This window comes from Mesoplodon mirus, assembly GCF_964341445.2.
Source record: "Mesoplodon mirus genome assembly, chromosome: 2".
NCBI classification, from domain to species: Eukaryota; Metazoa; Chordata; class Mammalia; order Artiodactyla; family Ziphiidae; genus Mesoplodon; species Mesoplodon mirus.
This window is the reverse complement of record NC_138977.1, coordinates 161,823,659-161,847,097: the sequence shown is the minus strand read 5'-3', so window position 1 is coordinate 161,847,097 and position 23,439 is coordinate 161,823,659. Positions and strand designations below refer to the sequence as shown.

At 43.7% G+C, this 23,439-nt stretch overlaps 1 protein-coding gene across 1 annotated transcript in view; it reads left to right on the top strand.

The window, feature by feature from the left end:
• CLNK (cytokine dependent hematopoietic cell linker) overlaps positions 1-23,439 on the top strand; it is a gene marked incomplete at both ends in the record, with an annotated part of 189,097 nt that overhangs the window by 67,828 nt on the left and 97,830 nt on the right. Inside the window, 2 exons of the mRNA XM_082643369.1 lie at positions 2,538-2,609; positions 15,206-15,234. Coding sequence (XP_082499495.1) covers positions 2,538-2,609; positions 15,206-15,234 — 101 coding nt within the window. The remainder of the gene's footprint in view (positions 1-2,537; positions 2,610-15,205; positions 15,235-23,439) is intronic.

Sequence of the window (23,439 nt, the reverse complement as noted above, 5' to 3'; positions counted from 1 at the left end):
ATACCTGAGGTCAGCTAGTCCCTGTGCTGGGAGAGAAAAAATTCCCAGGATATGTCTCTACTGGCAAAAATCCCCTACTCTAGGGGAACATGAACACATGAACACATACAAGGCAATATGATAAAAATATGATTGCTTATTTACTTGTTTATGGCCTATCTCCCAACAACAATAAAAGATTCATGAGGCAGGCTTCATGTGTCTTCTTTAATGACTGTATACAGCCTGGCACAAGATAGATCCAATATTACTTGCTGAGTTAATGAATGAATGGATTCATGAACAAATGAATGAATGGTAAAACAGAGATATACCAAAAATACTAAAAGGGTTGAAAGAGGAAGCAGCACAGAAGACCTCATGGGGAACTAATATTTGAACTAAACCTTAAAGAATGGAAAGTATTTTGCCAGATCCAATGGAGGCAAAAGACAAATCTAATCTATGATCTGGAAGCATACAAAAGTATGACCCAGAAAGAGGACAATGTGGGGGACTGGCAGAGGGAGAGGGTGGCAGGAAATGAAAACACAAACAACAGAAATTGTATTGAAGGCCACTGGGGCAGGGATCTTGGTTATCATGGTAAAGAGTGTGGGCTTTGTCCTGCAGAAATAGAGGAGTGGTGAGGATTTTCAAGCAGGGAGGTGACTCAATAATATTCTGCTAATTAGAAAGATGGTTGTTCTTACTGCAGTTTGGTGGGTGGATTGGAGCCCAGGTGGCTGGGGGCCAACACCAAAGTCCAGGCTGGAGAGAACTTAGTTCTAAAAGTAGAACTAAGACCGGGTATCACTTATGGGAGTGGAGAGAGAGGATGTTCAGGAATCGATTGTTAGGACCTGGTAACAAATTGCTGAGATGGTGAGGATGGAGAGGAGAGGAAAGAGAAGACTTAAGGTGAGTCCCCAGGCTGCTGGTTGGGAAATTATGTGAGCAATGGAGCCGCTCACTGGGAAAACTCACTAGGAAAAGGGCCTGGGTCTGACAGAGGACCAGTTAGAAAGGTCCCAAAAATAGTTAGATGTTCATATTTAGAACTTAGAAATGAAGTCAGAATGCAGACATAGATTTATGAATAGAGCTTTAACCCAGATAATTTTTTTTAAAAATGAAATAATACAATGATGAAATAATTGTGTAATCATGGAATAACAAAAAAAAATGACAAATAACAGAATAATGCCATCATCTTTCTAGATGATCAATTTACACAATGACAAAATATATCCAAACAACTCACTATTTTTTTTTATTTATCATGTTGCAGTCAATAGGCCTCACACAAAATCCTAGATGAAGACAGAGTCTCAAGTCATCTTTTGGCATTTCCTGGAGACCTTTGTTCACATGTGCAGCCATGTACATCCACTGCAGTTCGGACACTGACCCAAAGCCTGGGCATGCAGAGCCCTGCAGTCCCTGCCCTCATGGAAATGGCAGTTCTGCAGCTTAGCAGACATGAATACAAGCTACGTGTTAAACCAAAGGACAATGAAAGTTCAGACAAGTTCTGTGAAGGGGTCCGTCTCAGAGAGGAAGGAAGATTTCTCTGAGGAAGTGATGTGAGCTGAACTCAGAAGCATGAGTTAGATGCAGGAGAAGAAGGAAGACAACAGCTGTTTGAAAAACAGGGACCAGTCCCTAGAAGAGACCTGGGGGAGGGAGGAGAGAAAATCTAAGGACCAAGAAGTAGGTGTGGCCCAAGGGGAGAGAAGCAGGAGGGCAAAGTGGTCAGAGGAGCTACACAGGTAGCTGCCAAGGAACATTTGTGGAGGAAAGGATCATCCTTAAATGTCTGATAAAGCTCACGAAATGCCTGCACAAGAAATGGAAGTATATTAAACTTGGCTAATGAAATGAACTAGGGGTGGTTTATGATAGAGTATGCCTTACTGAATTTGAACAAATTAACTCAATTTAAAATAAGTTAATCTCTTCATAGAAAATACCATCACAAAGTGACTAAATTATACAGAAGTTCAATACAAATTATTTGAATCCAAGTTGCTATTTCTAAATCATCTGCCTCCCTAGACCGGATGATGTTTGTTAGTTTTTGGCCGAATTCAATTAACATGGGAAAGCATCTAGGACATTCCTTAGCCCATAGGCACTGTTCTTGTTTGACAGCCCCCCTTTAACCAGGTGTGATGCTCTTCGCTGTACAGAGCGATGTCATGGACAATCAGAGAGCTTAAGGAGGGCACCACCGTGACCTCCCTGATGTGGGAGTGCCCACGTCCTCATTTTGATGGGGGTGCTTATTCTACCCCATGCTATTACCCCTTGTAAAATAAAGCACTTACACTAAAAAAAAAAAAAAAAAAAAAAAAAAGTTTGAAGCAATTAGATTACTTTAAACTCAGATTTTGTTTAACCCCAGTGGAAATGCAAAGAGAGATTTCGAATTACGTGCGAGATGCTAATTACTTACATCTGACTGGGTGGTTGTTTCTATGAAGGAATGCACTTAATTATTTTTTCCCCTCTCTTTTTACAATTTTCTGACTATAATCTATTTTCTATCATCACAGGGGCAATAGAAAAACAACAAAAGAAGAATCCCATGATTTGAAATTCCAGAACTTTGCTCTGCCAAAAAATAGGTCAGAATATTTCCTTCTTTGTTAATAGAGGAGTAAAAATTTTGATGCTGCGACAAATTAGCTGACCAGCACGTGCACACACGCACGCACGCACACGCACGCACACGCACCCTCACACACGCACGCACACGCACGTGCGTGCACACACACGCACACACACAAAGTGTTAATGGGATAGAATTGTATTGCTGTCCTTGCTCTTAGAGGTTACGCGGTGACCAAGGTCCAGAACAAGAAGGGACTTGACGCAGGTTGAACTGCCAGCAAGTATGTGATGCAGATATAGGCTATGGGGGAGGGATGGAGTGGGAGATTGGGGTTAGCAGATATAAGCTATTATATATAGAATGGATGGACAACAAGGTCCTACTGTGTTGCACAGGGAACTTTAGTCAATATCCTGTGATAAACCATAGTGGAAAAGAATATAAAAAAAGAATGTAGATATATGTATAACTGAATCACTTTGCTGTACAGCAGAAATTAACACAACATTGTAAATCAACTATACTTCAATTTAAAAAAATTAAAGATCAGATGCAAGGAAAAACAGCCAATGAAAAATTTTTTTAATTGAAAGAAATTTTAAAAACAGGCCCCCAGGTGTCCACAGCATTTCAGACCAGATCTATTTCCACCACCCACCCAGGTCTCTCAACAGCCCAAGAGACAGCCAGGGGGAAGCTTACATCCTGCAGCTGCTGAATGACTTAAGTGATGAATCATGGATGGATCAGTCCATGAGCTCACAGCCTGGTCTTAAAGCTCAGAAGGAAAGCTACTTGATGAAATGACTGACAAGGGACCAATCCTGAAGCCAGCTCCAGCTCTGCACTGGCCAAGGTCTGATACTGGACAGCACCGCAATGCTCAGAGGGATTGCAGACCTCCCTCACCCAGCCAGAGCCCCCTTGCCGAGCCCTGCCGGAGCTGTCTCTGTGCCTAGAGGTACCCAAGGGTCTCTGACTGCTATACCCACCCTTGCATCCCAGTGAACTTCAACTCAAGTCAATCGCCAAACATCTGTTCAGTTCCTACTAAGTGCCAGGGACCAGAAGCAATCTTGACATGCTAAGATGTGCCTGAAGAAATATTTTCCCTAAGCAGAGTGGATGCGTGCCTGTAAAACAGAATACTTGAAATATTTTCAAGATTGCATTAAGCAAAGGAAAATTTGTGGCTGTTCTCAGACTTCTTCAATGTTTACATTAAACACAGTTGAATGCTGCATTTTAAGTCAGTTTTTCTTATTTCTTGACAATAGCAAGAGATGAGAGATGGAAGGGTTAGAAGTCTTCCTTCAAATGGAAATGGTTGCAGCAATTACATACATCAAAGTAATATTTACAGTTACATTTGAAAAAAATAAAAAGAGAGAGAGGGCACAGTGCTTTTTTCCAAGGCAAATTATTTCAGGATATGTCAGAGCATGCTCAAGATATATTACAAAGAGCAACAGATGATGTTTCTGCAACCTGTTCCAAACCATTTATAAACCTAAATTTTTTTAAAAAATCCCTTATACACACAAATCTCTGTTTCTTTGCATATTTTATAATGAAAGTATTAAATGAATATAAATTAGTAAATGAGATCTATAAATCAAATCAAAATGTGTGCAAACTACATATTTGGATCTACCATCATACCCTCATAACTATTAAACTGATGTTTTCGTTCTCTGCACAAATTATAATTATTATCAGCATCTGATGTTGATGAAGTAAGGACAGTGCTACAGGTGGGCAGGGCAGCAGAACAGAATGGGTCTGTGGGTGGTGCGTTGAAATTTCAGCTGACCTGTTTCCTAGCTCAGGGGCGACCTCGCTCCGACAAGCCCATTACCATCTCAATGCTTTGCGTATTTTAGAAATGGTATTTGAAAACCAAGGAGGAAAAGGCGGGGGATGAATTGGGAGATTAGGATTGACATATATACACTAATATGTATAAAATAGATAACTAATAAGAAAAAAAGAAAATATATAAATAAAAATGGAAACATTGAAAAAAGAAAAAGGAAAAACAAGAGTAGATTGAATTCCCTGGCGGTCCAGTGGTTAGGACTCTGTGCTTTCACTGCTGAGGTCCCAGGTTCAGTCCCTGGTTAGGGAACTAAGATCCCACAAGCAGCGCAGCACAGCCAAAAGAAAACAAAAAATACAAGAGTAGACTATCTTGACCACCAGGGATCTGCTGGACCTAAAACAGTCCCTGTGTTTGGGGAATAAATGCATGACCTCTGCAGTGTGCCTGAAAAATAGTAGGTTCTCAATAAATAACAAAGGCTAATAGTCACTGAGTACTCACCATGGGCTAGGCGCTGTTTTAAGAGCTTAATAGGCAGAGAAAGACAAATATCATATGATATCACTTATATGTGGAATCTAAAAATAAATGGTACAAATGAACCTATTTACAAAACAGAAACTGAGTCACAGATGTAGAAAACAAACTTATGGTTACCAAGGGGGAAAGAAGGGGGAGGGATAAATTCGGAGATTGGAATTGACATATACACACTACTATACATAAAATAGATAACTAATAACAACCTACTGTATAGCACAGGGAACTCTATTCAGTACTCTGTAATGTCCTATGTGGGAATAGAATCTAAAAAAGAGTTGATATAGGCATATGTATAACTGACTCACTTTGCTGTACACCTGAAACTAACACACATTGTAAATCAACTATACTCCAGTTAAAACAATGAAAAAAAGAGCTTAATAGGTAGTGTCTCACTGCATCCTAGCGATCACATTCTTACCAGGTTTCCTTTTATAGGAGAGAAGAATGCAGACTGGAGAGGGTAAATAACTTCCTCGAAGCTGAATAGCTGGGTGTGGTATATAGTAAACAGTGGACATGATCATTAGTACTAATCTCTGAAACAACCCTGGCACTCCACGTCACTGCCCTCACTACTGCCATCCCTTAGTTAGGTGTAGGGGTCAACTCTGGCGACAGATGCAGAAGGGCTGTAATTCCCCACCCACCCCCAAACTCAAACATGCGTGGACCTCCCCATAATGTACAAAGTAAAATACAAAGCTCCACGCTGGGGCTTCACGCAGTTGATACAGCCCAGGAGACTATCCAAGAAAAACACACAATCACACGCACGTCCATTACCCCCACCCTGTCAACAATATTAAGATGAATGCTTTCTAGAATGTCCCATGGAATCTATCTTGCTAAATCCCCAATACCCACTTCTATTCTGTGCCCTGTGCCCACGTGGGCAGAACAGAAGCATCCTGATTGATGTTTTCCAATCAAGTCCAAACTTTTATCAAGAGCTGAATTGCCTAACCAGTACCAGAAACCATGAGAGGAACTGTGGCATTTAACCCTCACAATAATTCTCTGAAATAGGTAATAGTATTCCCATTTCACAGATGAGGAAAGCGAGCCTGGGAGAGGTGACATGTCTTGGTCACAGTCACAGAGCTGGTAACTGTTAACAGCTGGATTTGCATTCCGAGTCTGACTTCAAATCGAGGGCCTTTTCTGGGTTCCAAGTTGCCGCATGTGAATTTTGTTTTCTAATCCTATGAGTCTCAAATCTACTCATGTCAAGTCTCTCCACTATGAAGCAGAGGCACATGCATTAAACTCCTGAGAAGAACATCCACAGCCATAGCTACGAAGCCTCCTAGCAGCGATTCTTAGGGCTGGGCCCTGCGCCGGCAGCATCAGCATCACCTGGGAGCTGCTTAGGGAGGCAGGATCTCAGACCCCCCTACTGAATCAGAAACTTGGGTGCTGGAGTCCAAGCACCTGGGTTTAAACAAGCTCTCCCAGTGACTATGATGCCCATTCAAGTTTGAGAACCTCAGCATCAAGCATTGTTATCAAGCTGGCAAGCTTTGGAGCTGGGGCAAGAGGCCTCTGGGCCCAACTCTTGCTTTGCCCCTTCCCATTATGTAAATGAGATGGAGGGAAGATGATATAAGACAGGGACCCAGTGTGAGAGAGTGGGAAGGAGATGGGAGAGAATGTTGTCCCCACCTGGGAGAGATCCCTGCATTGGGGACCAGGAAAATCAAAAATAAAGAAGACACAGCACCTGCCATCAAGATGCTCAGCCTCTTGTGGAGACAAACATAAAAAGGCATGTATAGGGCTTCCCTGGTGGCGCAGTGGTTGAGAGTCTGCCTGCCGATGCAGGTGACACAGGTTTGTGCCCCGGTCCGGGAAGATCCCACATGCCGCGGAGCAGCTGGGCCCGTAAGCCATGGCCGCTGAGCCTGCGCGTCCGGAGCCTGTGCTCCGCAACGGGAGAGGCCACAACAGTGAGAGGCCCGCGTACCGAAAAAAAACAAAAAAAGCATGTATAATAGGTCACAAGATACTGTACCACGTGCATGTGGGACAGAAGCAGATGCAGGCCTGTGGGAGCCCAGCAGGGAGGCTAAGGAACGGAAGGAGGGGGGCTTTCCCAAGTCCACTTTCAAGAGCGTAGCAAAGCCAAGGTTCACACTCCAAGTGCAAGTCTCTTTCTCCTTCCCCATTCCTGATGGAGCTATTCCTAAGTGTCACTCACATTTCCCGCATTCAGACCCTTCCCAATTCATCACCTCATGGACTATTGATTTTTCCCGGCTGTCACTAAGACCTGCAGCAAAAGTTAACTCCAGAGCACAAGGTACATGTGGCTGTCATTGCTCACATACCAGGAGGCCACTCCTCAAGGAGACGGCCTCCCTGTCTTATTCCGTGCACAGGGAGGCCCCCTGACAGGCTTCCTGGTCAGGCACACCTGGGGTCACAGCTCGGGCCGGGGGTCCACAGCTGCTGGTCTTCTCTCAGCTTGTCTGCAGCTGCCCTGGGTGTCTGCTCCCTCTGGACCCCCGCAGAAAGTGTCCTCCCAAAAGAGTTCACAAGCTTAGAGCTTTACAGAGGGTGCCAAGTGCTTTCAGAGGATGCATGCGATAGAGTGGTGTCCGCCATCTTTCTGTGACTGTCCACAAGGAGCTCCTATGCAGGAGATGCTCCATAAACATTGCTGAAGGGAGGGGAGTACAAAGTGGGGAAGGAGGAAGAATAAACTCAGGACCCAGCGGAACACACCAGGATACTGTGAGATTGTACTACTCCCAGTGCCTGGCATAGACTGGATCCTGAAATAGATGATAAAAGAAACTTTTAACAGAGGGATAAGAATGGAAGAAGAGAGAGAAGACAGAACAAGCAGGGGAGGGACAGAGAGAGAGTGGAGGGGACGATGGACTCAGGAGTTGCTCTGCCCACTGCAGCTAGAGTGGAACAGCAAGGCATCCTGCTCTGCTTCACTCACTCATCTGCTGAATATCCATCAAGCTGCCAAATAATTTTGTTTTCATTTTTCAATATTTGTCAGGAACATAGATAGCTTATACACAGGGATTAGAGCTTACCAGACATGCTTTCTGTCCTCAAAAACTTAAAATCTAGTTGAAGAAAGAAAAAACCCAAGTAAAATTTAATATAAAATTTATATAAGAAATTAATAACTATACACTGCTTTTTTTTTTTTTTTTTTTTTTTTTGCAGTACGCGAGTCTCTCACTGCTGTGGCCCCTCCCATTGTGGGGCACAGGTTCTGGACGCGCAGGCTCAGTGGCCACGGCCCACGGGCCCAGCTGCTCCGTGTCATGTGGGATCCTCCCGGACCGGGGCACGAACCCGTGTCCCCTGCATCGACAGGCGGACTCTCAACCACTGCGCCACCAGGGAAGCCCCTATAAATTGCTTTTTAACTATACTAAGTATGCTATTAGAGCCAGAAGTGCTGCCATAGGAGCTCAGAGGAGGGAAGGCTCAAGAGCCTTGGCAGGGCAGGATGCTGAGGGGGTAGGAGTGGGGTTGGCCCTCCCCCAGCCAAGAGGGTCATGGGGGGTTTGAGCTTTTTATGGTTTGGGATAATGCCAAACACTGTCAATGTTTCCCTCTGGATCGCTTCAGGGAGTTGTGTCCTCCCAAATATTTTTTTTATAAAAACAAAACAGAACACAGGAGATTCTTAGAAGTAGTCAAGGACATCTTTCACAAAAAATGAATCCGTAACACTCCTACACTCTTGGTGGGAATGTAAATTGGTGCAACCACTATGGAGAACAGTATGGAGGTTCCTTAAAAAACTAAAAATAGAACTACTATATGACCCAGCAATCCCACTCCTGGGCAGATACCCAGAAAAGACAAAGACTCTCATTCAAAAAGATACAGGCACCCCAATGTTCATCGTAGCACTATTTACAATAGCCAAGACATGGAAGCAACCTAAATGTCCATTGACAGATGAGTGGATAAAGAAGATGTGGTACATGTATACATTAGAATATTGTATGTTCATAAAAAAGAATGAAATAATGCCATTTGCAGAAACTTGGATGGACCTAGAGATACTAAGTGAAGTAAGTCAGACAGAGAAAGACAAATATCATACGATATCACTTATATGTGGCATCTAAAAAAATGATGAAATAGACCCACAGACATAGAAAACAAACTTATGGTTACCAAAGGGGAAGGGGGTGGAGGGATAAATTGGGAATTTGGGACCAGCAGATACGCACTACTGTATGTAAAATAGATAAACAACAAGGACCTACTGTATAGCACAGGGAACTATAGTCAATATCTTATAATAACCCAAAATGGAAAAGGATCTGAAAGAGAATATATATAACCGAATCATTTTGCTGTACACCTGAATCATTGTAAATCAACTATACTACAATTTTAAAAAGAACATTTCCATCACACACCCCCCAAAAAAAGAATGAACCCACTCTTCACTTATTAAATATGAGTCTTGATCTGATTCCACCTTGGTGTGAATTTCATCTGCTTCAAAGGAATATGGAGTTGGGAGATGTTCTCCAACGTTGAATCTATAGTGAAAGTGAAGAAGCTATTCCCAGGGGGATTTGTGTGGGAGGTGTGCACACCCATGTATCAGGTTCCTAATGTGCTGGGCACGCTCCAGGCCTTGCTGGGGGAGGGTGAGTCTGTGTATAGACCCAGACGGGGACTGCGGTGTGGCTCAAGGCTGTCTTACTCGAGGGATGCCCTCTTACCTGTGCTTCCCTGCACCTGTGCACCTTGCCTTCATCCACTCATCCATCCTCTCCCTCATGCTCATTCAACAACACATTTTTGTGTACGAGCCATGTTCCAGGCACTGCGTTACGTACCTGGTCTCCCTTTTAGGAGTTGGGGGCCTGGTGTAGAAGGTTTGAAAAACGGCGTTGTGCTCTGTTCTGGTGACATGAGTGTGAGTTCCACCAGGCAGGAGCTAGGTGATCAGAGGAGAGCTTTGGTGGCCATGTGGGGAGGAAGAAAAACACCCAGTGTTGAGGCCTGTCACTACCTCTTACTGAGACTGTGACGTCCCAGTCCTTCCCTTTCCACTCCATCATATGCGCCCCTGAATCACCTTTCTAACATGTGGCTCTGAGCATCCTTTATCCTCTGCCTTGCAAAGCTCCATGACACCTCGAGATTGACACAGTCTTTCCAGCTTATCCTTCAGGTTACCTACTCTCCAAGCTCACTATGCATTTCCACACCTTAGCTCCCATGGCTCCCTGATGCAAACCCTACTCTTCCCTCAGAGAGGTGGAGAGAAGAGGGTGAGCCCTGCCATCAGACAGGCTGGGTGGGAAGCATGACACCATTGACTCCCCCATGAGATTGACCTGGGCCTCTGTCAATCCATCTGCAAAATGAAAAGGCCAGTTTGTGGTCCCATCCAGCAAACATCCCATCGTAGCCCTAACACTGAGATAAAGATACTGTCCAACAAGAATTGCTAGGAAGTTTGGGTGAAATGATTTCTGTAAAGTACACAATTCCCAACATGGTGTAGATAAATGTTCAAAGAGAGGGAAGATGGGAATGAATTTAGAAACTTTACCTCCATTTTCATTTCTTTCTGGTTTATATTGAAAACTAGTTTACTGACTCTTAAAAAGATCAATCATCTTCCCCCAAACGAGCGAATTTTATTCTAGTCTTTTCCTTTCAGGGGCAGAGCTTAAAGTGAGGTATGGAGCTGAGGCAGTTAATCTTGGAGGTTTGAGAGAGGGGAATGAAATCACCCCGACCATTCCCCAAGGGTTTTGCTGCCGCAGTCTGGACCAGTGGCAGGTGCCTGGGGAGACCCAGAGGGACCCACGCACACCAGACTCAAGGATGTGATGAGGGAATTAGTCTCCATGCCAGAAGCCTGACCCTGGAGACAGGACCAAGTCCCATCTCTACGGGACTGGAATAACACACCATCCAAACTCTGTTCCCACAGATAAGAGAACCTGGGTGCACTCTGCCCATTCCATCAGATCAGGTTCTCCCAGGCAGCAAGGGTGGGGGGAGTTTAATTTAGTACCCTTTAAAAATTATTAAACCTTTTAAATTATTAAGAAGTATTAAAAATTCAAAATAATTCAGAAATTGAACATCTTCATTTAAAATGAGCCTTAAATATTGAAAACCACAAACCTCTGGAGGCCAGCTTTGTTCAGTTCATACTCCATGCCCACCACGTGGACAGCTACCTGTCCAAGCAGAAATAGAGAGGGATACCTGCTTCACTCAGGCCCAGATGCAGAAAGGAGCAAGCGGGTGGGAAGGGCAGACGGATGGCTGCCAAGCTACACACCATCCAGCTGCAGCTCGTTCACATGTGGTGGTGTGATGGATGCTATTGACTAGAGGAAGCCAGGGAGCATCTTTGTAATCCCCTGGCAAGAGGCAGCTTGCTAACACATGGGCCTTGCTTCAGCACTGAGAGAACACATCAAATCTCCAGCAAGTGTGCAAGCAGCATCTTTCATTAATCACCCTGGGCTGTCAGGCTGTAAAGAGTGTTAACACAGGAGCCTTTTCAGAGTGCTTGTCAGCTGCCGGTGTCGAGATATTGTCTGCACTCCAGCCAGAGCCGTGGAGTCCGGCACGCCTCCCCAGACCCCTCCTTCCAGCCTCCCTCCCCGCTTTCAGGCTCAGCTGGAATAACAACATTGTTCCCTGCTCTGCCACTGCTTCCTCTGCTAATCCGTTTGGCTTTCATTGACACACAGAGGGCCCTGGGGTGCACCATCCCAGAGGATACGACATATGAATGAGCACCATCGCTCTGGGGCCCCGCCAAGAGGAGTCAGCAGATAATCCGCTTCCAGACAGCCTTACAATTAGGAGGAAGCTTCCAGAGGCAGGGAACTCAGTGGGCTGAGTTGTAGCATCGGCTGGTAAATAATAAGGCCAATCCCGGTGCTCAGTTGCTTGCTGTGCCACTTTAGACATGTCACTTCTCTCTTCTAAGCTTTAGCTGCATCTGCAAAGTGGGGAAATCCCACCAGCCAGAACTGAGCCTTGCTTGTGCCTGAACAGGCATTTTCCCTTCAGATCCACCCTTCTTAGCTGTCCCAAGACCTCAGTCCCACCTCCAAGAATCTGAAACTTGGAACCACGAATTGGACATTACCTCCAACATGCTTTCAATGTTAGTGATCTTTGATTCTAAAAATCGGGTGAGGGGAAAAATAAATAAAATAAAATAAAAGTCAGCTGAGGCCAAGGTCAGAAGGAGGATGAAATCCTAATTTAAAACCTGAAATCTGGGGCTTCCTTGGTGGCGCAGTGGTTGAGAGTCCGCCTGCCGATGCAGGGGACGTGGGTTCGTGCCCCGGTCCAGGAGGATCCCACATGCCGCAGAGCGGCTGGGCCCGTGAGCCATGGCTGCTGGGCCTGCGCGTCCGGAGCCTGTGCTCTGCAACGGGAGAGGCCACAACAGTGAGAGGCCCACGTACCACAAAAAAACGCAAAAAAAAAAAAAAAAAAAAAAAACCTGAAATGTGTACATGTCAGTCCCAAACTCCCAATCTATCCCTTGCCCCAACTCTTCTCCCCTGGTAACCATAAGTTCAATCTCTAAGTCTGTGAGTCTATTGCTTTGTTGTAAATAAGTTCATTTGCAACATATTTTTTTAGATTCCACATATAAGCAATGTACATGTACATACTGCTGTTTTTAAAATAGATTACCAACAAGGAACTACTGTATAGCACAGGGAACTCTGCTCAATATTATGTAACAATCTAAATGGAAAAAGAATTTGAAAAGGAATAGATATCTGTATCTATATAACTGAATCACTTTGTTGTACACATGAAACTAATCCAACATTGTTAATCAACTATACTCCAATATAAAATAAAACGTTAAGGAAAAAACAAACAAACAAAAAAAATGATCTCAGGTCATCCAATGGAAAAGTACAGGCACTGTGATAGGGCTGACATGCTGAAGGAAATGACAATGACTTTGAAATAACATAGACTAAGGTCAAGTGGTGGAAGCAGATTTAAAACTCAATTCATGTTTAATCTCCAACATGATTCTGATAAACGTCAATGGATTGAAAAATAAATCCTGGATGTATTGATGTGTCATGATAAAATGTGACAAAACAAAAACAAACAAACAAAAGAAACCCTGAAGCTCCTCCTAGGATCCCGGGAAGAGGGTGCCTCGTATTCAAAGTCCCTGGGCTCAGGATTGCATCCTGCCTGCTCTGAGGTGCTGCCTTCTGTCCATGGCCTGGCCTGCCCTGCCTGCATCAAGCTCCCTGTACACAGTCGCAGAAACATATCATTTCCATGTCACATGTCAGGAGCTGCAAGTCTGGGGAGTCTCTTGAGGCTTTAATCAAAGACCAAGATGTCAGGGAAGGGGCTGCGTGTGGAAAGTGTCAAAAGAGATCTCTCAGGACCCAGATAAATGATCTGCTCCTTCCTGACTGATATACCGTTAATTTCTGCAGCATCTCAGGCAACTTGAAAGAGTGCCAAGAGCTAACCACAAAGCATCCCAGACGGCAGCTGCAAAATTCCTCCAAAAGCATGACTCTCCACTGCCTGCAGGCAAGGGCCCCGGGAGGCAACAAGGATCTGAGGGTCCAACAGGCTGGTGGCAATTCTCTTGCTTCCCATGGGACTGAGCAAGTCTTGGAGCCCTCTGGGTCCTCCGTTTCCTCGTCTATAAACTTGGGACAGGGAGAGCTACCCAACAGAATCATTTTGAGTATGAACGTGGTGAGCAGAGAGCAACAGTCTGAGCTGGAAGTGGGACTCGTGGGCTGTGGTCTCCTGGTGACTATTCCCTCCTAGTTTAACTATACTGTGCCTGGTGTCGCAGCCACCAATGAGGCCTCATAAATATTTACACCGGCGTGTGTGTTGATGCTCAATTAATTGCTCCTGTGATGCACTCTGAGAGCCTCAGAGGATAGGTGCCATGCAAAGGGATTATTAAAGGCACAAACAAGTAAGCTCACAGAAGCCGCATCCTTCCAAGCTTTCCATTGCCCCAGGGCTTTTCAGATCATTGCCCCAAATCTAGGGGAAATGTGCTTTCAAAATCACACTGTCCAGGACTTCCCTGGTGGCGCAGTGGTTGAGAACCTGCCTGCTAATGCAACGGACACGGGTTCGAGCCCTGGTCTGGGAGGATCCCACATGCCGCGGAGCAACTAGGCCCGTGAGCCAAAACTACTGAGCCTGCACGTCTGGAACCTGCGTTCCACAGCAAGAGAGGCCGCGATAGTGAGAGGCCTGCGCACCGCGATGAAGAGTGGCCCCTGCTTGCCACAACTAGAGAAAGCCCTCGCACAGAAACGAAGACCCAACACAGACAAAAGTAAATAAATAAATTTTAAAAAAAAATTCACACTGTCCAAAGCGGGATGTGGCAGCCAGGAGAAGATCTCATTGGTCTTCCCAGAAAACTTACCACCGAAGAAATGCAAACGTCCCAAAACCATTTGAAATAAATAAATAAATAATAATTAATCTAACTAGGCATCAGGGAAGTGAAACAGATAAAATAAGGAAACAAGTAGCAAGTAGGAAAAGTTGTTTTAAATGGTCGTGGATTTAATGGTGGTAAGATATGTTGAGATGGTCACTTCACAGTCTGTAGATAAGAATATAAATTCATTCAACCCATCCAGAAGGCACCTGAGTGATATGAAACAAGGGGCCTAGGAGACCCACATTATCATTATCAGACACCTTCATCGCAGTTGCACTTGATGGAGTCTCTCCATGGAAACACTCAGAGATCAGATTAAAAATGATATCATGTTGCAGCAAGGGTACACACTGCCACATGATTTACAATTGTAAAAATGAGCAAGAACCTAATTTCCCTCTCCAAAAATCACACAGCTGATAAATATCATGTTTTCGAGTAACAAAGATCTACAATGCATTTTTAACATCAGGAGCCTATACATTCTTTTATATTATTTTTAGACATCTGTATATTGAAATGCATAAAGACATCCTCATACACACATGCACATATGTGCCTGAGACTCCGAAATATCACCTGTGGTATTGACTGTTATTTTCTTCTCCATGAATTTTTCTATTTTCTATGTTCTCTGTAATGAGATGTTCCTTTCGGTCTAGAACAGCACAAACATAAAGGAAGTGTCCCATAAGTTGATTTGTGATCTGCCTTTGATGACTACCCACTCCTCTGGGGAGGATGATGAATCGCTTGCAGCTGACACTTACCTTGGTTCTCTTTTCTGCCCTAGGTCATGGCCTCGAATCCATAGTGTCACAGGTGAGTCAGGGCCCCCCAGACACCTAAGCAGTGGGAATGTTAGCAGGAGTCTGTTACTCTTCTTTCCATTCTTTTCTGTTTTTCTTTGGATAAAACTATTGGCTGGTTCAAGGTGACACTGGTGACTTAGGGTCTTTCCCTCTGGTGGCTCCCAGGCTGGAAGTGTGTGACATCCACAGCTTTGGAGGCTAGCAGATGATGTGGGAATCCTGGTTCCCCATTTCTTAGCTGTGCAGCCTTGGATAAAGCACAGATCCCTGTGGGCCTGAGTTCCTTCAACTGAGAAATGGGTATAAGTCTGCCTGAATGCCAGTATTGTGGCTACTCATTAGTGTTTGTTCAACTAAACTGTACATAATAGGCTCCTCCCAAAATATGTGTTGAGTGAGTGAATGGGTAAGAAACCACATTTTATGCTTCTCCTGCATCTCTTTTCATAGCCTAGTTCCTGTTACTAGACACAGAGTAAGACGCCATTAAAGTTTGAATAAAGTATATACTTACTTTATGAAGTAAAATAAAGTATACTCATCTTGGAGTATTATTATATCAAGGAGAGTCCCATAGAACTAACTAGAAAACTGGTGGCTAGAAATAATGACTGGAATGAGACATAAAAAAAGAGAAATAGGGAACTCCCTGACAGTCCAGTCGTTAAGACACTGTGCTTTCACTGCCACAGGCCCGGGTTCTATCCCTGGTGGGGGAATTAGGATCTCACAAGCTGTGTGGCACTGCCAAAAAAAGTAAAAGAGAGAGAGAAATACAGGAAGTGTGCAAAGAAGCAATAGATGCATTGGAAGTGATGTCATCAGCAAATCAATTCACAAGATTCATTATAGCACATGTTGGAGAATATAAGCAGCACCCAGCCACCCAGCATGGCTTGCACAGCAGCGAGGAGAAGGAGGAAAAAGCAAAGTCAATGCTGCAAGTATGAATATAAATAAGAAACAAACGAGCACCCAGCTCTAATCCCTCTTGCAGAACATGTTTTTCTGAAGCTTCTCAGGTCCTAAGAAATGTTACATTCTCTCAAGGTAGATGTTTCCAAATTGTACTGAGTCCTTGGGGTCAAAAGTACCCCCCCTCCAACTACTTGTCACTTCTCAGACCTTCCTACCATCCACTTAAAGTCTTGGGGGGACTGTAGAGAATTCTAAAGGGGATGGTGCTTGGAAATGAGGTTGCTAACCTGATTCGGTGACTGGTGAATTATAAATGTGACCTGTACCCCTCCCCCTTTGGGCTCGTTCTCCACCTGCCTTAAGGTAGAAAAAAAACCTGACAGGTGGGATTCCATTTCATTAACAACATTCTAGAGACACAAACAGGGAAAAGAAAACAAATCAAAACCCCCCAAAAGTCAATTGAGATAAAGCTGCCCAGACCTGCCCATAGGCACTCAGATCTGTAGCCTGACAAAAATACTTAGCAAACCACACCACCCCAGCCTATGCAAACTTAGGCACCAATGCCAGTGTCTACTACACTATAATAAAACTGATATAATTAAAGATGCACATGATGATTTACATAACAGACTGCTCATGATGGTGCTATTTATAACATTCCCAGATACTTTAAAGTTGTTTGCAATTTTTTATCATGGGATTTGTTGAAAATGTGGTAGGGCATCTAGATGAAAGAATACTACATAGCCATTAAAAATGATGATGTTGAAGCATATCCAATGATGTGTATGTTATAGCATGCTATTATATGAAAGGGCAGCAAGAAAACAGTGTGCATACATTTTGATCGTATATACGTAGATTATATCATGTGTGTATGTGTTGTTAGTGATTTTCTGTAATCAAATATTTATAGTGGTTATCTTGGTATGGGGACATTATAGTGATTTTTATTCTCCTCTTTTTTGCTTACCTGTATCTTATAATTTTGCTACAGCAGCATTTTTTTTTTGTATACTAAAAACAATCTATCAAAAAAAAAATCTCTAGGCCTGGAGAAGACAGACATATATTCAAACTTGGACAATCTGTCAATACCAACATCTTCTATGAAGTTGATATATAGAGAACAGGGTCATGTTTTTCCATAAAGTAAACTCGGGAGATTTTCTCCTTCCACTTAATAAAGAATGAAATTGAGAAGATAGATAGCCCTCTTTAGAAAGTGAGGCTTTCTGTCTTAAGTTACCACACACAATAAAAACTGATAAAGATGTATATTGGTTGACTCAGACAGACAAGAAATTTCATTTTGTCCAGGAACACTTGTTTTGTTTTGTTTTTTCCTAAGGAAATCAATCTTTTTTTTTTTAACTTATTTATTTTATTTATTTATTTTTGGCTGTGTTGGGTCCTTGTTGCAGCGCACTGGCTTTCTCTAGTTGCAGCAAGTGGGGGTTACTCTTCATTGCAGTGCACGGGCTTCTCATTGCTGTGGATTCTCTTGTTGTGGAGCACAGGCTCTAGGTGTGCAGGCTTCAGTAGTTGCGGTGCATGGGCTCAGTAGTTGTGGCTCGTGGGCTCTAGAGTGCAGACTCAGCAGTTGTGGCACATGGGCTTCATTGCTCTGCAGCATGTGGGATCTTCCTGGACTAGGGCTCGAACCCATGTTCCCTGCATTAGCAGATGGATTCTCAACCACTGTGCCACCAGGAAAGCCCAGGAAATCAATCTTAAACGTTGGTTTTTCCCACTTCTAAAAGAAAAATTAACACAAATTTTAGGACTGGAGAGAGGAAAGGCGGGTATGGAATATGTCAGCATCCAGTGCCTCCTTCTGGCCATTTCTAGATAATTCAGTACCTGTGTTAATTTATCAGAGGCTGGTTCTCTCCAAGATGTTGGGGAAATTGGTGAACAGAAACAAATTGAAATGTTAACAGTTGAATTGCAGGGAAAAGGTGTCCACACAGTTCTTATAAGCACAAGCCAGTACTCAAATCATCTAAGGTTGATATGCCCAAGGATTTACAATGTCTTCACAATTCATCATGTATCAGAATGACAGCAGTGAAAAATGCGTATCATCAAGCCCACGCCAGGGTTTATGCTTTGGTAGAGCTATAGTGACGCCAGAGAATCCTTACCTTTAACATGATAATTCTAATTCAGGTAGTTCTAGGACAGTCTTTTGAGAATCACTGGCTGAAGCAAAAACATATATAGATAGGTGGATGGAAACTATCAAAGCTGTCTCCACCAAGAGGCAGCTGCCTTAACTATCACCATTCATTCATCCATCCATCCATTCATTCAACCAACTGTGGTAGTTTCTTAATGTGACAGACACTCTAACCAGCTTTGGCCACAAGCTTTTAAAAAAGGAAATAAAAATGAAAATTTCTGGGGACTCAACTAGTCTGAGATTCTAAAACTGTGCTTTACAGATGAGGAAACTAAGAACTAGAAAAGGGAAGTGAATTTCCAAGAGCCATCTAGTGAGAACATTAACCTGTTCTCCCAACTCCCAATACATGTTTCCCATGTAACTCTGAGTTTAGACTATTTGTGACTTGGAATTCACAGTTCATAATCTTCAGATCAAGAGACTGTGGTTCAGTGAATAAAACCAAAATTCCCAGAAGTGCTAGATGACTGAGCTGGTAGATAGGTAGAGAGATAGATAGACAGACAGATAGATGATAGATGACAAATTCAATATATAATAGATATATAACATACATATATTATATGTGTGTATATATATTCTATATCTCTATTTCTGTCTCTTTCTTTCCCTTCCTACTTCCCTCTTTTCTTCCTTTTTCCTTCTCTGCTCCCCTTGACTATACAAGTCGTAGTCAAGGCTTATTGCACATCATAATCCTTTACTCAGAGACAGTGAATGTAACTCTAGGCAAGTTCCTTCCTGCCTTTCCCTATAACCATGGATTGATGCCAAGCTGAAGATGTTCTAAAGTTTGGGACCTGCCAGGGTAAAGAGTGGAAACTATCCTACTCCTCACCATAGTGAGAGGAAGATCAGGCCGATGCCCTCCATCCCCAAATACTTCCAAGTTTTTAAAAGATAAAAATGGAGAAAGGCAGCATCTTGTAGAGGAAAGAACCAAGGGCTGTAAGTGTGGAGCTCAGAGTTTGTATACTGGTTCTCTCATGATACCAGCAAGCCCTAGGTCCTGTGAATGAGAGAAAATGAAAAGAAACTAACATATATGGAGTCTCTACTTTGTGCCAGACATTTTATAAACTTATCTAATTTAGTTGTAAGGTACATATTTTATTACTCTTGCTGTATAGATCAGCTAAATGAAGCCGAAGTGAAGTTAGGGAACTTGTAAAGACACCAGTAGTGTAGATCTCAGATCCATCATAGCACACATGTTAAGTTAGGCACCAAATATTGTCAGCCTCGGTTTTCTCAGTTATTGAATCCCAGAGCTTCACGGCTAGAAGGGACCTCAGCTTGAAGAACACTTCTGAAGAACTGACTGGTGCTCGTCAACAGAGTTGAATGTTGGAAAAGGCACATACTTTGAAAATGGGCACTAAATAATGAACAAGTTCCTAATATAGATCTGAAGATCTAAAGATCTGGATTGAGTGAAAAAAAATTTGGCCATGAAGTTGAGCTTGAAAAGACATGAAACACAGAACACAGCAATTCCTTAGTGGTGCACTGAGCCAAGGAGTTATTTATTTACACTTTTCAACAGCTATTTGGGGTAGATACTCTTATTCCCACCAGGCTTACAAGCTTGCCTGGCCAGAAAGTGAAACAGCCAGGATTTGAACCCAGAACTTCTCATTCAGCTTCTGTGAAACATGTGTTCATGCCTTTGATCAGAGTCTCTGCTATATTATTGGTGAGCACCAAGGCTGATAAAAAAAAAAAAAATTAAGGCTGCAAGACACTTTAAAAAAGAAATCGTGGGGCTGAAACATGACAAATGTTTATGTATATTTTTTTATGTAAGTCAAGTCCAGAGGCAAGCAGTCCAAGGCTGTTTGGCAGCTCTTCTCCTCAGGGTCCCCAGAGGCCCTGCCCCTCCTGCATCCCTCCCTGCCTCTAGTTGGCCTCCATACCATCACCTAAAATAGTGATGTCTGCGCTCTGGGCTGCAGGAGGGAGGAAGGGAAGGAGAAGATGGAATGAATCGTGCACAATAATTTCCCTCAAGAAAGTTTCCTGGAAATGGTGAGTTGATTTTCCACCTCTTCCATCAACCAAAACTTGAACTCATGCCCACATGAAGATTAGGACAGGTAATAAGGACTTACTCAAGGTGGCCATGTACCCAGCCAACCAGGAGGAGTTCTAGTACAGAGAAGCAAGGGAAAATCGATATGGGGAGACACAATGGTCTCTGCTCTGGAGTACTTAGTGATGGGAAGTTGGGATTCACTGGCCTCTTGCTTTTTTCTACATATTTATAAGTCCAGCTGGCAGCCTCTGGAATTGGAAGCAACCCTAACCCTCACCATTCCTCTCTCCCCCTGTGCCTCTCCCTCTGAAGTTTCATGACTGAAATGAAAGCAGAAGCTGGTTTTGCTTGGGGAACCTGTCTGGTTTAGAAATACAATCATCTGAAAGGCCTGTTAACTCATTTCACTTCCTAGAGAAACAGAATGTTCTAGAACTCTGCAGGCTTCCTACTTCTACCCTCCTTCTCACACCAGGGAAGCATATTCTCTTCATGGGACTAGTTCGGGATTTTCTTCACCCATGCCTATCCCATGGTAATAGCACTTGTGTGCTCAGCCAGCTACCCTGCCCCTTTAAAAGTACTAAATGGGGACGTAGACAAGGCACCAGCCTTGCACCTCCAGGGGCTTAAGTTCATGGAAGTGTTTATAAGTGAAAATAGCCTGAGAGTCTCTCTTCCTCACTTTATTTAACTCACATGGTTCACCTTCCACTGGACAAGAGTGGGAGCTTCTATGTCACTAATTCTCAGACTTCTGAGACCAGAATAAATATCACCATAGGAGCTTGTGTAAAATGCAATTGATTTGTTCTGGGACCCAAGTTTGCTTTCTTCCTTTTTTATAAAGCATCCAAGATGCCAATGTTCAGGGGACCTAAATTTGATGGGCATTGGTCGTACACCTTTGTCACACCTCTGCAGGCATGAGGTGTCCATGTTCATGACTAAAGTCTGGGGTAATTGCTTCTGCCAGTCAGGAAACCCCCTGAGCTTTACATGACACATATTCATCTTCACTTCCCTCTTAAAAATAACTGTTAGGGAAATGCTGCCTTTTGTAAAAAGGTGTTTCCTTGAGGGTCATGCAGAAATCAGTTGTTCTCTGTGGCTGTTTGGTTCCAGAGGGTGATGAGGGACCCTCCACTGTCACAGCATCACCATCACTCTTCCAAGATGGTGATGTGGAAAGCTACTAAGCAGTTTCCCTCATCTTTCTAAAAAATGGTTCTCTCTGAGAAGCCAATCTATCCTTCAGTTCCAGGAAGACTCAAAGACTGGGAAGAATTTGGGGGACTGTTACTATGGTGAGGATCTGGGCCCAGCAAGAAGGAGCGCCAATCTCAAGTTCACTCAGCAAGGGAGGGGATCAGGTTCTACTGAAAGTTCTGTCGCTGGTTCCAAGTTCTGGGTGTTCCCACAGCTGACTGTTCATTTATTGTCACTTACCATACACAGGGTTGCAGGAATGATCAAGAGCCTGGAATCTCACCACTGCCTCGGGGGAGACAGGCACCACCGTCTGTAACTGTGTGATATATTCGTTGGCTTGCTTTGTTCTTACATGCTAAGGAGAAGCCGAGCAGGGTGTATTAATCAAGGAGGACAAACATCTATAATGCATAAACTACAAATGTTAGTAGTTTAATAAAACAAAGGTTTATTTCTTGCTCACATCACAATCCAATGTAAACTGAAGGAGGTCTTTTTCCAAACATTCATTTGGGATTCACTCTCCTTTTACCCAGTGGCTTCCATTATCCCTGAGGGCCTTGGGGTCCTCTGTCTCTGGCCAGCCACTGAGGCAGGAATGAGAGGTGGAGAGTCAAGCGGGCTGGCCTGGAGTGGAATCCATCACACCTGTCTCATGCCAGCGTCCATAGCTCCATGCCAAGACCGCCCAGCGCAAGGGACGCCAGGAATTGTGCGCCAGCCGAGCGCCCACAGGAAGAGGAAAGGGGGTTTGGTGAGCACACAGCATTCTCACCACTGCCAGGTGCCTGAGCTAGTGATGACCGGGGCTGGAGGGTGCTCCTTAATTTTTAGCTGAGATTGGTAGTCAGGGAGGCTCCTCCAGAGGAGATGACATTTAAGACACAGTATGATGGATGAAAAGTATCCAGGCCTGGGCAGAGCTGAGGAGAGAACTTTCTGGACTAAGGGACACATGCGACATCTCTGAGGTACCTATACTAGATAAACTTAAAAAGAGGCTGATATGGTTAGAGCTCAAAGGAGGAAGAAACTAGAAAGAGATGAGATCAGAGACAGGGCAGGCGGCCGGCTGTGCTGGCCTCTGGGAGCAACGGCAGGGAATCTGGACTATGTTTCATGGGCCCTGAATGACATGTGCTGATTTACTGTTTTAAAACTATGCTTTTAAAATTACATTTCCAGGACTCTGCATTGTTCATAACACAGGTAGGTACTGAGGGAGATCGAGATAAAATATAATTCCTTCCCTATAGAAGGGTAGTGGACTTAAACAACAAAGAAGTAATCAGCGCTGCTTCTTTTTATTTGCGTAACGGTGAGTAAAACAGAAAATGACGGATCTAACTGATTCAGTGAGATTACAGTGACCTGTAGTGGTCAGAAAGGGAAGCCCCAGGAGGATCTCAAAGTTTACCGAGCATTTTGGAAAACAAAATGGAGGAGGCAGGGACTCCAGGTGGAATCAACACAAGCGAAGACCCAGAAGTGGCACGTAGCATATTTGGGGAATCCAGGAGGGTCTCAGATTGCAATGCTGCTGAAAGAAGAGATCCCCACAGCTCTCCATGAGAATGTGGGTATAATGACTATATTCAATGAAACCAATATCCTAAAATGAAATTATATTGAACCCTGAATTAGACAGTGGAGCTGCTTTCCTAGATCACAAGTGCCAGAGCGGATCCCCAGTAAGTCTGTGCTCATTTGTGCCTCCCAGACCAGCTGGTGTTTAATGGGTGACATTATTAATTTAACTCAATTCATGAGAGAGTACAAATTGCTAAAGGGCTGGAAAACCTGTAGGTTTCTCTGCCAGGGATCTCACTATGGGTGTAATTGTACTGGGACAGGGA